Here is a 15838-nt window from a genome sequence, read left to right on the forward strand (position 1 = left end):
CTAGCGCAGTGTTCCCCAAATCCAGTCCTCAAGAGCCACCAACAGGTCATGTTTTCAGGATTTCCTTAGTATTTCACAGGTGATGGAATTATTGTCTGTGAAGGTGATGCAATTATCACCTGTGCAATGCTAAGGAAATCCTGAAAACATGACCTGTTGGTGGCTCTTGAGGACCGGACTTGAGGAACACTGTGCTAGCGCATTAGTTTCTGTGACCTGGGAAGGTATATATTGTTGCCTTTTCTGTTGTGTGTTTTCTGAATGAAGTAGCAGCAGTAGTTACCAAAACCAAATCTTCTCCCTTCACTATGTGCTCTGCAAGCATTGGCTATAGCACCTGAACCTTAGTGTTATTGCTGCCCATTCATCCACTAGTGTGACATAAAGCTCTGTGCTATCATCTGCTTTCAGGTGCTTAGTGCTGGCATTTAGAGGTGCTGTTCCCATTCAAATAAAGAATGTATTCAGTGGCAGGTTATCATAAAGAATCAAAGTGCGCTGTACTCCTCTTCCCCAAGTCTCCGCTGCTGCTTCCGGTGTCTGCTATTGGCTGTGGCGCTAGTGTGACGTCGACAGCGTGGCAGCCAATAAGTAAAGTTAATGGCTATGGCTCTTCCAGTGTAAATGGAAGCCCTAGTTAGAGCTGCTGAGCTCATTTGCTTGGCTGCTGTGCTGTCGATGTGACATCAGTGCCGGCCACAGCCAATGCCAGACAACGGGAGCAGCTGTGGAGACCCGCCGGTGGACCAGGATAAACTGAATATAGCACGGTTTGTTTCCATATAGCATTCATTTACTGAAAGGGGACAGCCCTTTACATACTCACTGCAAGAGAGCACACAGCTGTATAAAAATGGGCTTGTACTATAAAGGATGGGCAGCAATTACATCTATTAACCTTAACACGGTAAGGTGGTGTTTTAGGCAAACTGCTGCCTCAGAACAACTCAAGAATAATTTGAAATGGGTAAAGGTATATTCAGTAAACCCATGTTAGGCCTTTTTACAAAACAATTGCAAATTCTGCTAAATAAGAAAAAGTTCAAATACTCAGGACAGATCACATAATCAAGACAAACAGGCTAGAGATAAACAATAACGTCTTATAAAACTATTTCTCACCTTAGAAACTAGTTAAAATGTCACATGTGAGTCTACAATAATGTATCCTATGTATCAGGTGTTCTTTTATGTCAGATATGGTTAAAGGGGTTCTTCAATGCCAGAACAGCATGTCCTGTGGTTTGAAAACGTTAAAATAACAGAAATTGAGCTCATGTCACAATTCTACCACTAACAGTGCTATAATGACGTTGTGAGTGACAGCTCAGCTGCCCTATAGGATCAGGGGCATGCTGGGCTGTCAGTATTGTGAGTGACTGCTCAGCTGCCGGGCCTGAGGGGTTTCCTCCAGGTGTTTCCCATTCAGAATGATTGCCTGGGTATTTAGCTGTTTGCCAATGGTCAGACCACTGCCAGCCATAGCTTTTCTCGGTGGTGTGTTTTCTCTGTGTTCGGATATTCTGATCTTTGTTGCAAGACCTTGGATTTTGCCATTTGACTACTCATTTGAATTACCTCTTTTGCCTTTGACGTACTCTGACCTAAGTTGCCTGACCCCGGACTTTGCCTTTGACGATTTGTCTGCCTTATCCTTTTTCTCTTTGACTTACTCTCCTAGCATTTGAACTCGGACTCTTTGACTTCCCCACCTCACGGCTTGTTCATGAGAAGTGACTCAGATTCATAGCTCAGTTCATTTGCTAAGCCAGGCATCTTCTCTATCATGGTTATATCTACATTAAGAGAGATGACTTAGATGAGGCTACACAGCCACCCTCGTTAATACACATCACCAACAGAGTGAAATGGAAGCTCTTAATCATCTCTGGCTGTGACGATGGGTCACAGTTGTAGAACAACTTTCGAAACAATGACCGAGGATTAAATCAGGCCAATTGGGAAGTTATAAAACTGATTTATAGCGAGACAATTAGTAATTTTTTTTATTTTTCCATTTGCAAACTAATGAACATGTTTTTTTTTCTGACATAGGAAAACCCCTTTAAACTATTTTTCTGGTTCGTGCTTTGTCTGTATTGCATTAGTCACATGGAATGCACAATTTCCATAATTATGTCTATATATATATTTAATTATGGAAAATGTCGATTGCCATAGAATATGTTTGTCACCAAGCTCACACCTTATTGGACTAATACCAGTAAATGTTCATGAAGAATGACATACTCTACTTCAAAGTATTTATTACATATAGATATATAGCATAGAATAAAAATATAGAAAACAAAGCCTGCAATGACAATCACCACTCTAATACACAAGAGACAATACAGAATAGAGACTAGACTAAATGGAACCACGGGTTTGACACCAAGTGAAACATATTGTACTTCAAGTAATAATGAATAAGGCACATCAAAGTAGAAAACTGAGTCTTAAAGCAACAGTTCCTCTGTAAGGGACAAAAAAAGAAAAATGGAAACTAAAATAAACAAACAGACAATAGTCCTATAAGGAGGGTATTAGGGCTTGGCTATGAAAACAGTTCTTAAGGGTATAAGGCTAAAGATGATTTAGTGAGTGACATTTTGGGTTGTCTTTTTTAAGGCTGATAAAACTTAAATGATATTACTAAATTAATCGAAGTAATGAAAAAAATATACAGAATAAACCAAGAGATAATGGAGAACAATAAGGGCAGAGTGACTGGTACTTTAAGACTGCAAGTCAAAGCTCTGAGCTACACAAGCATGTGCTGGCCATTTATAAACTTTGCTATAGCAAAACTTGGTCAAAAAAAGTAGATTTCTTGGAAACGTATTGTTTTTTCTTTTTTTTTTTACTATGCATTAACATGATTAATTATCAAATGTAAATGGAAATGTTATCTGATCATCACTCTATCTCACCTGACAACTAGCGTACAAATACATATTAGGAGAACAATAGGTCTGTGTGTAATCATTCAGTTTTCATCTCAAATATTTCCCTTAAAAATGTGCTTCTAGAAAATAAAAACTCAGCCATCAAAAAAGTGCCCCAAAAAGAACTATGACATGATTATTATTTTCTTTTAATATTGTTATATTAGGCACACTTCATTTTGAAATATATGACTTGATCAGTAATGGCGACCTAATCACAAGTATTTTTAAAAGGGATGTCTGGAACTTTTACATTGATGGCTTATGCTTGGGCCTTGTGCACACAACCATATTATCGGTCCAAGTGCGATTCGTTCAAAACATTGGGTCGCACTCGGATCAATGATAATCTACGGTGCCGTTCACATGTCCGATTTTCCCGAGTTTGATCCGATATTCGCACTTGGCCCTGCAAGTCAATAAATCCATGGAAAACATTGTACCGCACTCGGATAACATCTGAGTCTGATTTCCAGGAACTGACACAATTGAGGTAAGAGATATTTTCTTACCTCAATGAATGAAATCACACTATAGTCCCACTCTGATCAGAGTTTGATAGGAGTGTGATCTCCATAATTGACCCGATTCTCTCAGATGAGAGAACATAAACTCGCGTGACCCTAGCCTTAGGATAGGTCATCAATGTCTGATTGGTGGGGGTGTGACACCCAGCATCCCCAATGATCAGCTGTTCCTGGGGGAAAGGGTCCAGTTGCTGAGTTGCACAGCACAACTTTATAGTAGCTGTGGCTGGGTATTTCACAACCTCCCCTATTGATTTAAATAGAGGGTGGATATGCAACACCCAGCCATAACCACTATACAGTTGGCAAAGCTATGATATGCAGCTCACAACTAATAACTTCTAGTCACCCCAGACATAGGGAAAAGATGATCGTTGGGGGTGCTGATTGTCACACCGCCACCGATCAGATATTGATGTCCAACTCCAAGAACAGGACATCAATGTAAAAATACCGGAGAAACTCTTTAAATACTCATACAGTTGTGAAGTACTGCCAAGTGATGCCATTATTAAACTACTTCAAGCATGGCTACCCTTCTGTTGTAGTGTTTTAGACATGGCTGCTCCTGTTCCAGCTATCTGGACACTTAGTGATGGTCAGGAAAAAAACCTCCCTTTACAGCACCCATGTCCAAATGAAGTGCCTTGGGGTAAGAAGTAAAATAACTTGCTGGGCATCAAAGCTTTGCTTACATTGTGCCTTCAACAGGTTTCTGCAACACTGATCTATGAATAGCACCAAAGTAGGGTAACACAGTAACGGTACCCATGTAAATGACAAACTACGTATAACATCAGTGGCGTCACAAGGGTGTTTCTATGAGGGGGTCCATGTAATAACCCTAAAGGTAAATTCTATGATACACACATATTTAACCCGAGCTAAAGAAGCTATGGGTGATCTACAATATATATACAGTATATACTGAATATCCTTGGTAAGATAAAGTAATCTTTAACAGTATGAAATTACTTTTCAATGTGGATGGAAGGTTTGCTGGCACTACCAGTTGCAGAACACATCCTATTAATGGTTGACCCTTTAACTTGTGCATGTATCAGTAAATGGCAGATGAGCTCACGTGTATTAAGAAAATATAGTTCCTCTATGTATATTCCGTGGCCTATTTTTTCTTGTTTTCAGATATGCTACTGATATCTACAGTGGGTATGGAAAGTATTCAGACCACTTTAAATTTCATTGTTTGTTTCATCGCAGCCATTTGGTAAATTCAGAAAAGTTCTTTTTTTTCTCATTATTATATACTCTGCACCCCATCTTGACTGAATAAAAACATAAATGTAGAAATGTTTGCATATTTAATAAAAAAAAAAAACTGAAATATCACATGGTCATAAGTATTCAGACTCTTTGCTCAGACACTCATATTTAAGTCACATGCTGTCCATTTCCTTGTGATCCTCCTTGAGATGGTTCTACTCCTTTATTCGAGTCTCGCTGTTTTTAGTTAAACTGCTAGGACTTGATTTGGAAAGGCACACACCTGTCTATATAAGACCTCACAGCTCACAGTGCATGTCAGACCAAATGAGAATCATGAGGTCAAAGGAACTGGCCAAGAAGCTCAGAGACAGAATTGTGGCAAGGCACAGATCTGCCCATGGTTACAAAAGAATTTCTGCAGTACTCAAGGTTCCTAAGAGCACAGTGGCCTCCATAATCCTTAAATGGAAGAAGTTTGGGACCACCAGAAGTCTTCCTAGACCTGGCCGTCCAGCGAAACTGAGCAATCGTGGGAGAAGAGCCATGGTGAGAGAAGTAATTAAAAATCCCAAGATCACTGTGGCTGAGCGCCAGAGATGCAGTAGGGAGATGGGAGAAAGTTCCACAAAGTCAACTATCACTGCAGTCTGCTATCACCAGTCAGGCCTTTATGGCAGAGTGGCCCGACGGAAGCCTCTCCTCAGTGCAAGAGATATGAAAGCCCACATAGAGTTTGCTAAAAACATATGAAGGACTCCTAGACTATGAGAAATAAGATTCTCTGGTCTAATGAGACGAATATAGACCTTTTTGGTGACAATTCTAAGCAGTATGTATTGAGAAAACCAGGCACTGCTCATCACCTGCACAATACAATCCCAACAGTGAAATATGGTGGCAGCAGCATCATGCTATGGGGGTATTTTTCAGCTACAGGGACAGGATGACTGGTTGCTATTTGAAGGAAACATGAATGCGGCCAAGTACAGAGATATCCTGGATGAAAACCTCTTCCACAGTGCTCGGGACCTCAGACTTGGCCGAAGGTTCACCTTCCAACAAGACAATGATCCTAAGCACACAGCTAAAATAACATAGCAGTGGCTTCAGAACAACTCTGTGACCATTCTTGACTGGCCCAGCCAGAGCCCTGACCTAAACCCAATTAAGCATCTCTGGAGAGACCTGAAAATGGCTGTCCACCAACGTTCACCATCTAACCTGATGGAACTGGAGAGGATCTGCAAGGAAGAATGGCAGAGGATTCCCAAATCCAGGTGTGAAAAACTTGTTGCATCATTCCCAAGAAGACTCATGGCTATACTAGCTCAAAAGGGGGCTTCTACTCAATACTGAGCAAAGGGTCTGAATACTTATGACCATGTGACATTTCAGTTTTTATTTTTTGTAAATCTGCAAAAATTTCTACATTTCTGGGTTTTTTCAGTCAAGATGGGGTGCAGAGTGTACATTAATGAGAAAAAAAAATAACTTTTTTGAATTTACCAAACGGCTGCAATGAAATAAAGAGTGAAAAATTTAAAGGGGTCTGAATACTTTCCATACCTAATGTAAGTCAAAAACACAGACACTCCATATAACTAACCTAGCAATGTCCTCTCCAACAGTGAAATTTGGTCAACCAGAAAGATTGCCTATTGACAATGTTGTCATCATAAAATTCATTCACTGCACCAAATATTCAAGCTCTAACCTATCTGAATGCCATGAAATATGTCTGCCCTTGGTGACGCCACTGCTAGACTTATGGAACATACAGTATGAATGGATGGAGCCAGGCTAGCTAATACATAGACAGGTCATGCATGCTGTACCTTTACTTGTATGGGCTGTGTGAAAGAAAAATGTAGGAGACAAGTAAGTAAAACAGATGGAAAATGAACCATATATTCCTTAATTACTTTGTGAGATGATAAGGCAGTAAACAGAGTTGATTAAAATGAGGATCTAAACAAATATTTCTACCAGTCTCTGTTATAACACAACCAATTAATAAAAGAACATTGTATCTGAGCTTTGTTATCTCTTTCTTTAGTCAGATGCCAAAACAGACCAGTCTTGCAAAGAAAATAATTGGATCACATCCCATGCTTACCAGACTGTGGGGCTTTTAAAAATGAATGTTAAAACGCCAGTTAAGAAAACATCATAACATAACTTTGCTATACCGAAGTCTGAGTAATAGTCTTTAAATGCAGTTTTTTTTGTATATATACACATGTTTACAACATAATAAATGAAGGTAAAAGTTTTTCAATACATTTTCTGCATCAAACAAAACATAACCCTAATATTGCTATATATCTTAATTTGCTGCTGCCCATAATTAAAGTACAGCTTTAATAATAGCAGCCGACTGATCATACTATGAATGTAATTCCTAATTTCCAAGTTCTACAAATGTTCACCTACATCATGAATATGGCTTATCTTATGCCAAAACAGGGTCCCTCTTAATACACACTGGGCAATAGGTGATGGCATGTGCTTTTTTTAATATTTTGAAAAGCATATACTTAAGAAATATAGGGGGATCCCACAAAGACATATAAGCTGTGCGGGTACACGCAACTGTATACCATCTAGTCACCTAGCGCTACTAGTAGCATGACACGGTGACAGAGGAGTCTTCGAACATCCTCATGAATCAGAACACAATTGCATCCATAACTTTTCCCCCTTCATAGCTAAGCAACTGCATGACTGAGTATAGCACAGATTTGTTATTTCAGCCAGAAACCTGCAGATGCCAGACCAAATCCATTTGCCATTTAAATGTCTGCAGCTTGGTGCTAATAGACTTACTTTTGACATCTTACTCTTGTTGTTTCCAGTTAGAAATGCCAGATTGTTGATTTCATTTTGAATCACAAAATTCTGTTCTTCTCTCTTAAAGTTCTAAACCGGAGAACAAAAAGGGGAAAATAGCATTGAAAGAGCAAAAACAAAAAAAAAATTCAACAAACTAATAAGTACACATTTGAAACACTTTTAAATATAGAAGAGTTGACTTTAACAATTTTTTTTTGTACACAAAGATCAAGAAAGACCATTCTGTCAATTAATTGTATATTTTTACCTTGAGACATAATTTTACAGTTTAATTTTTAGGGATTTCTCAATATCATAAATGGTTAAACTTTTAAAGTGCTTTTATAAAAATAACTAACTTACCTATTAAATAAAAATCCTCACTGTTCTCAAGAATGGAGTGATGTTTAACCCCTTAGTGATTGAGCCAATTTTGACCTTAATGACCAGGCCAATTTTAACAATTCTGACCACTGTCTCTTTATGAGGTAACTAGATGGTGGCCCGATTGTAACGCATCGGGTATTCTAGAATATGTATGTATATAGCAGCCACATAGTATATAGCACAGGCCACGACATAATCCTGAATACCCGATGCGTTAATACAGGCCATGCAGTATATACCAGTGGCCAAACAGTATATAACACAGTCCACGCAGTATATAACATTGCCCACATAGTATATAACACTGGCCACGCAGTATATAGCAGCCATGCAGTATATAACGCAGCCCACACAGTATATAACATTGCCCACATAGTAAATAACACTGCCCACGTAGTACATAGCAGTCATGTAGTATATAACGCAGCCCACACAGTATATAACACTGGCCACGTAGTATATAGCAGCCATGTAGTATATAACGCAGCCCACACAGTATATAACACTGCCCACGTAGTATATAGCAGCCATGTAGTATATAATGCAGCCCACGCAGTATATAACATTGCCCACATAGTATATAACACTGCCCACATAGTATATAGCAGCCATGTAGTATATAACGCAGCCCACGCAGTATATAATATAGCCCACATAGTACATAGCAGCCATGTAGTATATAACGCAGCCCACGCAGTATATAACACAGCCCCCGTAGTATATAGCAATGTCGGCACTATATGCGTGGTTAAAAAAGACTTAAAATAAAAAATAAACATATACTCACCTTCCGAAGGCCAATTGTAGTCCTGTTGCCTGTGTGCGGTGCACGCGGCAGCTTCTGGACCCAGGGTTGGTATGAGCGCAGGACCTGTGATGACGTCGCGGTCACATGACCGTGACATCATGGAAGGTCCTTCTCGCATAGCATTCTTGGCACCGTAACCTGCCGCTTGCACTGCCAAGGACAGTGCGACACGTCGGAGAGTGAGAATAATTTTTTTATTATTATTATTTGTAACAATAGATCTTTTTACTATTGATGCTGCATATGCATCATCAATAGTAAAAAGTTGGGGGGGGTGACGGGTTCCCTTTAAGGGAATAATGCTAGTCATATTATTTGAGGAAACTGCTTATGGTGCAATTGCCTCATAAAATAATTTAGTTGATTCACACTAAATAATATTCAGTTCAAAATGAGTAAACATAGGCAGACCAATAGCTATTCCTTACATGTGATTTGCACCAAAGAATGAACACTTCAGCCACCATTCTGAACAGCTCATCGGAGTCTATATCTGGTTTTTTGAGCCAATTGGATCTGGCAAAAAAAAAAAGAAAAAAAGAAAATTGAATATGACGGAAAAAGAATAAAGTATAAAAGTGTGGTCTGCTCAAATCTTAGTACCTGTTGTTATCTACATATCGAATTAACATTGGGTAGAAGGCATACAGGTCCCTGCATAAAATAGCAAACTCATCCAGAATAAGCAGCTCTGCCTCCTGAGTGTCAGCCTTGCTGTCGGCCTTCAACTGCTCCTCCTCTTGCACAATCTTAATTGCTTTCTTCTTCAGTTTCTCCAGCGTGGGGATGAAATGGCTCTTCAGCAGGTCAGGTTGAGCCTTGCTGATAATTGGCTGAGCATAAACTGCAAATGAACATCAACAGTTAGATTAGTAACTAAAAGTATGAGTCTTCAGAGCAGTTTCCAGTAGCGCATGCACATCACTGTCAGCAGAAATGGGTACCAAGCTCTGCAGATTAAGCAAGTCTCCACTGCTAGAATAAAGTACATTATTAGATCTTTAAGGTAGTTCTGACTTATCGAGAAACATCCAAATCTCCGTTATTTAAGGTTATTGCTACTTCAAGATGGAAAAACAATGGATGAGATCCCTTGAAAAAGCTCCTGCGAAAAGCGCGTTGAGGACATTTACTGGAATTGGAAAGGTACTTTATTATGGGTAAGCACTTTATATGATTTACTGCTGTTGTGGATTGACAGTTCTTTGCCCCATGTGCGATTAAGTGACTACTCATCATAACCTTGGACGCACATTAGGCTGGTAACTAGGTGTATGTCTTATTCATTCATTGTGACACCGAATCCCCATTATGGTTTGATAAATCCTCTATTACCGTCTTTGTATGGTCTATTATACAGCACATAATTTGCTATATACTCAATAACTTATGATCATCTGTGTCTGCAATTCCACAAAATTGTTTGATCTTCTATTGACAACCTCTTTTATCATGTTTGTATTATTTGTGTTTCATTGTAATTGAATGGGCAATGGGTGGGAAAAAGGGGCTTATTCCCTGAGGCCTCCACCATCATCTACAGGATGATTTAAAGCAGTCACATGTCTCTGATGATTAAGTATCATGTCAGCAGGTTTTTGCGAATTAATCTGACAGCAGCATAATGCAGGGACATATACCCTGATTCCAGGGATGTATCACTTAGTTTACTGGGTGCAGTTGTTCTGACAAAATTACAGTTTTCTCTGCTGCAGATCTAGCAGAGCTCAAATGCTGAGCTATGTGTAACCCCGCCCACACCACTGATTGGCAGACTTCTGTATACAAAGTATATTGAAAGAAAATGGCTAATCAGTGCAGGGACGTTGTTTGACTAGGAGGCACGAGACACCTAGTGCTCTAGATATAATCTCTTGCTGATTTTATTGAAACAGCAACCCACAGCTCAGTAAGTGATACATCACTGGAATCAAGGTCTCTGTCCCTACATCATGGTGCTCTCAGATTAGGTGGTAAAAATGGTCATAGATTCCCTTTAAGCCTCCTACACTGCTGTTTCAGTTTCAATAAAGGTATTTAATACAATAGCAAAAACCTGGTGACAGATCCACTTTAACTGGAAATTGTGTAGACTCGGTTCTTGGTATGATTTAGGTTCCTCATAGTATATTGCGCCAATACAATGCAATTAGTTGGACATTGTTGAGAATGCTTTCATTGGGGACCTTCCCAAACTTTTGTCCATCCTGTCTGGTAACCATGATTGAAAGTAAAGCCTTGAACTCATAAGAAATTATTAAATGGCATAAGTATTAGGGAAATAACAATACTATTTAGGAGGATATTCCAAATGAAAGTATTTTCTCTCATAAAAGTACGCTAGGATACACCATGTCTTACTGAAACATGAGGATCCAACTACAGTGAATTGGCCTTCACTGACTTTCATTGAGGGGAACTCATAACATTATGGGCTGGCACATCCTGAAAATCTGCCATCACAATACATGAAGGAAAATTGCTTTTAAAAATTACAAGTTACCATTCAATATAAAAACAGCCCCAATACAGAGGTTTCATTTGTTCAATATTCAATATCATTTAAGATGCTATAACTGTAGAAAAATTCAATTCTAGAATTTATTTGGGGATTTAGAACAAATTGTCTGTGCTAGTAACTCACTTTCTACTGAATCTTTCTACTGTCTCCTTCATTCTGAACCCTTTATACATAACATGCAGCAAAAGAAAACCCTTAAAAGACCGTTCTCTACTGTGTCCTCATCAATACAGTGCAGTTGGAAGCTGCTATGTATTATCGCACGGCCTCACAAGTTTATTTCACTTAAAGGTCAAGCAGAGGGTGCTTGGATAAATCTCTGGGGATTATGCTAGATAAAAAAAAGGAGAAACGTGTCTCTAAAAAGTCAGACCCCATGTATAGTTATGTGTGAATATAATCTGATCAAATAAAATCTTGTGAGACCCATTCAATCTACTTGGAGTAAAAAGGGAAATACCGTAACTCTAAAATGATGTGGAAAAAAAGCTATAATGTTACTTTAGGTTAACAGTTACATATACCGTATATACTCGAATATAGGCCGAGATTTTCAGCCCAAAAAAATGGGCTGAAAGTGCCCTTCTCGGCTTATACTCGAGTCATGGAAGGCAGGGGGGGTCGGCGGGTGAGGGGGAGTGACGCCTGTCAAATACTCACCTGCTCCCAGCGCTCCTGACGCGGTCCCCGCATGTCCCACGGTCTTCGGGCGCTACAGCTTCTTCCCCTGTTCAGCGGTCACTGGTACCGCTCATTAAAGTTATGAATATGGACTCCACTCCCATAGGGGTGGAGCTGCATATTCATTACTGTAATGAGCGGTGCCACGTGACCGCTCACTACAGGAAGAAGCTGCCACTCCCGGAGGCGTGGGACATGCGGGGACCGCGTCAGGAGCGCCGGGAGCAGGTGAGTATTTCATATTCACCTTTCCGTGTTCCACCGTCCCCCCCCCCCGTCTTTCGCGTCGTCTGCACTAACTGTTCAGGTCAGGGCGCGCAATGACGTATTAGTGTGCGCGTCGCCCTCTGCCTGGACAGTCAGTGCGGAGAGACGGGACGCTGAGGAGCAGCATCGAGAGGGGAGTATGTCATTTTTGTTTTTTAGTGCAGCAGCAGCATTACATGTGGCTATATGGAGTGTTTATGGGGCCATAAAGAACTGAATGGAGCATTATATGGGGCATCTTACGGGGCCATAAAGAACTGCATGGAGCATTATATGGGGAATTATATGGGGCCACAAAGAACTGCATGGAGCATTATATGGAGCATCTATGGGGCCATAAAGAACTGCATGGAGCATTATATGGGGCATATTTGTATATGGAGCATCTTATGGGGCCATAATGAACTGTATGGAGCATTATATGGGGCCTATTTTGTATGGAGCATCTTATGGAGCCCATCATAAACTGTATGGAGCATTATATGGGGCATATTTTTATATGGAGCATCTTATGGGGCCATAATGAACAATATGGAGCATTATATGGGGCTTCTGATTCAATATGGATATTCAAAAACACTTAACCTACTGATGTCTCAAATAATTTTACTTTTATTGGTATCTATTTTTATTTTTGACATTTAACGGTAGCTGCTGCATTTTCCACCCTAGGCTTATACTCGAGTCAATAAGTTTTCCCAGTTTTTTGTTGCTAAATTAGGGGGGGGGGGTCGGCTTATATTCGGGTTGGCTTATACTCGAGTATATACGGTATATTGTTTATTTTTACCTTTAGTATTCTTTTAAGTAGCTGTAATAAAGTATATAGGACTATATTTTTTTTAGCTGGATGTTTAGGTGTCGAGCCTAAGGCTTGTTCACAAGTTTATTACAGTAGCAAAATAAATGTGATTTCTAAAATCTCATTCACACGGTGCATTTTTTTCCTTGTGTTTCTAGAGCTGCGGGTTTTTTTAATCACAGCGAGTTAATTATTAAGCAGTTTTTCTGCGTTTTTTAACCAGTTGACTGCATAAGTAAAGTATGAAAAATGCATAAGAAATGTGCATAATGTGCGCATGCAGAACAAATGATGTATGATTAATTAATCTTAGTTGACCCTAGTCCTACAGTACTCAATCTTTAGTAACTATTTTTTATTTATACTTAGAGCAGGGTTTTTTTTATATAAATTCTTAACTTTACCGACTTAAACTTATTTATTTTTACTAAAATAATTTTTGTTGAAAAATTCAAAATACAAATTTTCCCTCCTTCAAGTAACATAAATGACATAATAATTCCATTGTATAATACATAAACAAAGTAACTCAATTCATAAATTTATTATTAACATAAAGTACAATGTACCACTAAAAAAAAATAATCATAGAAACACAGGGATACATAAAAGCACTCAATAGTTACGTAAAGTGGCATATTGCAGATTTGAAAAATAGGATTGCGTCCCCATGTCAGAAATAGGCTGCGTCATTAAAGGGTTATTTTAATTGTATATGGCCAGAATTAGTTGTAAGCTATTATACTGTTCTTCCAGATCACAGGACAGAAAGGGTTATCATGTAGCAAGAGGTCTATAAAATAATTTTTTTTATTATTTGGTCGTTTTGCACTACGTGAACTATTGTTATCCTACTGTTGTTTTTGCAACACGGACAAATCCATAATAAAATGGATTATGGATAAAAATGCAGAAAAGGAGGTTCAGATAAAGAATTACATGATTAATATAACTAAGCAAACAACATTTTTAGAATTCTGTGATCAAGTATCATAAAAGAGGCTAATGTAGTGCATCTATATCAATAAAAAGACACCAAGACCTGGCAGAGGCTGATGAAAGAACTGTTAATGCTTTTTAGGCGACAGAACTCAACGTTTTTTTTCTCCTTTTGCTCAAGACTAAGTATGCCTTACATAAAGTAAAATCTCGGTCAGTGACAGGATAAATGTCAAGTGGATTTGCACATAATTTCATTGAAAAAAATTTCTGGCCAGTGATGGAGAATGTTTAGGGACATGAATGTATAGATCTTTACATGTGGGATTACCTGCAATTCTCTTCATCCATGAAGCTTCATCTATTCCCAGATTGTTGTTAATGATTTTCAGGATGTTGCCCAAGATTACACTTAGATGTTCCGAGGTCACTTGAGTACAACACGGTCTGGCATTTTCTGGTACATTTTCTGTTCCCCTCTCCCACCAGTAGGAAAGGTAGTTGCACAACATTGGCAGTACCACCTCAATAACATGCGGCATCTCTGTATACCTGGCTCCAGACTCGGCCAGATCATTAATTTCTTTCATCAAACCTTCCAAATGAGGCATTTCTGGGCACATTTCTTCAACACTGTCTGGCATTCCTAGAACTTCAATCCATAAATCACCATTAAAATCCTTGATGGGTCTACAGCAAAAACATACGACTAATGATTTAGACATACAGAAGTAGCAGCCACCGACATGAAGGCTGCAGAACAACGTTACTAGCATAATATTCTCATTCACGTTCAATGAGCAGTGCACTATACAGATATCTGCATGCTACAAGCTACATTTCTATATCCCCTGTTTAAAAACAAAGGAAAAATACTTACTGGCCCTCTCTCTGGGTGATTTGGTGTTAAAAACTGAGAGAGAGTTGTTGTGATTTAGGGATGGCTCAAGGAAAGCTACAGGAATGGCTCCCGCCAGTGCTGCCAGGCATTCTCCCAAGGCTGGTCTCTGCCTGTAAAATGAACGTATATTTGTCTCAAAGGACGTGATCAGAGTAAACATTTTAAAACATAAGTAAACCAATTTGCTCAACTTGCAATTTGAAAAGAAAGTCCTTTAGAAAAGAAAACTCCAGCCCCCCAAAAATCTCAAAAAATGAAAACAGTTTTATTGCACAGAGTAAAGGTTATGATGAAAGTACATGAAAGTTAAAAAAATATATATATTAGGATCCATAAGCTTATGTGTTTCGGGTCAAAAATAACCCTTATTCAGAGCTTATTTTTAACCCAAAACGCATAAGCTCAAAGATCCTAATCTTTTTAAAACTTTCTCCCACTTTCATCATATTTCTGTTGCATAGAATAAAAGTTATCTTTTAATTTAGTTTTTTATGGTTTTCTGTTTCTAATGGATTTCCTTTTCATTTTGACCTGGAAACCAGTCCAGGGTGTTTCCTACAATCCCGCCAACATACCCTGACCACACAAGTTCGATACCTCAGGAGTTCCTATTTTGCAATTCTTAGGCTGGGTTCACATCGCGTTTACAGCAATACATACGGTAACGGGCTGCTGTAAATGCAAGTGCCAGTATGGCAGCATGCTAGCGCAGATAGAGCGTCTGCTAGCTCTATCTGCACTAGCGGTGTGGGACCCGGAAAAGCTGCAGCCCGCGTCTCGGGGTCCGTCACTCAATGACGGCACATGGCTAGCGCACGCCCATTGTGGGCGTGCGCTAGCGATGCGTCCGACATTGGATTCAATGGCGGCATTAACGGACTACGTTACACTGCATTATGCCGCAGTGTAACGTAGTCCGTCTAACGGACGGGTTCAACGCAATGTGAACCCAGCCTAATGGATCTCCTTTTTCTTCATTAATTCAATTGGAGGGTGAA

At 39.3% G+C, this 15838-nt stretch overlaps 1 protein-coding gene across 1 annotated transcript in view; it reads right to left on the bottom strand.

The window, feature by feature from the left end:
* The window catches only part of RYR3 (ryanodine receptor 3), an 886248-nt gene that overhangs the window by 229634 nt on the left and 640776 nt on the right, over positions 1–15838 (bottom strand). Inside the window, exons 66-70 of the mRNA XM_069732389.1 lie at positions 14820–14950; positions 14271–14591; positions 9333–9573; positions 9158–9245; positions 7529–7621 (exon numbers count right to left, since the gene is read on the bottom strand). Of these exons, the coding sequence (XP_069588490.1) occupies positions 7529–7621; positions 9158–9245; positions 9333–9573; positions 14271–14591; positions 14820–14950 (874 nt within the window). The remainder of the gene's footprint in view (positions 1–7528; positions 7622–9157; positions 9246–9332; positions 9574–14270; positions 14592–14819; positions 14951–15838) is intronic.

This window comes from Ranitomeya imitator, chromosome 1, assembly GCF_032444005.1.
Source record: "Ranitomeya imitator isolate aRanImi1 chromosome 1, aRanImi1.pri, whole genome shotgun sequence".
Classification (NCBI taxonomy): Eukaryota; Metazoa; Chordata; class Amphibia; order Anura; family Dendrobatidae; genus Ranitomeya; species Ranitomeya imitator.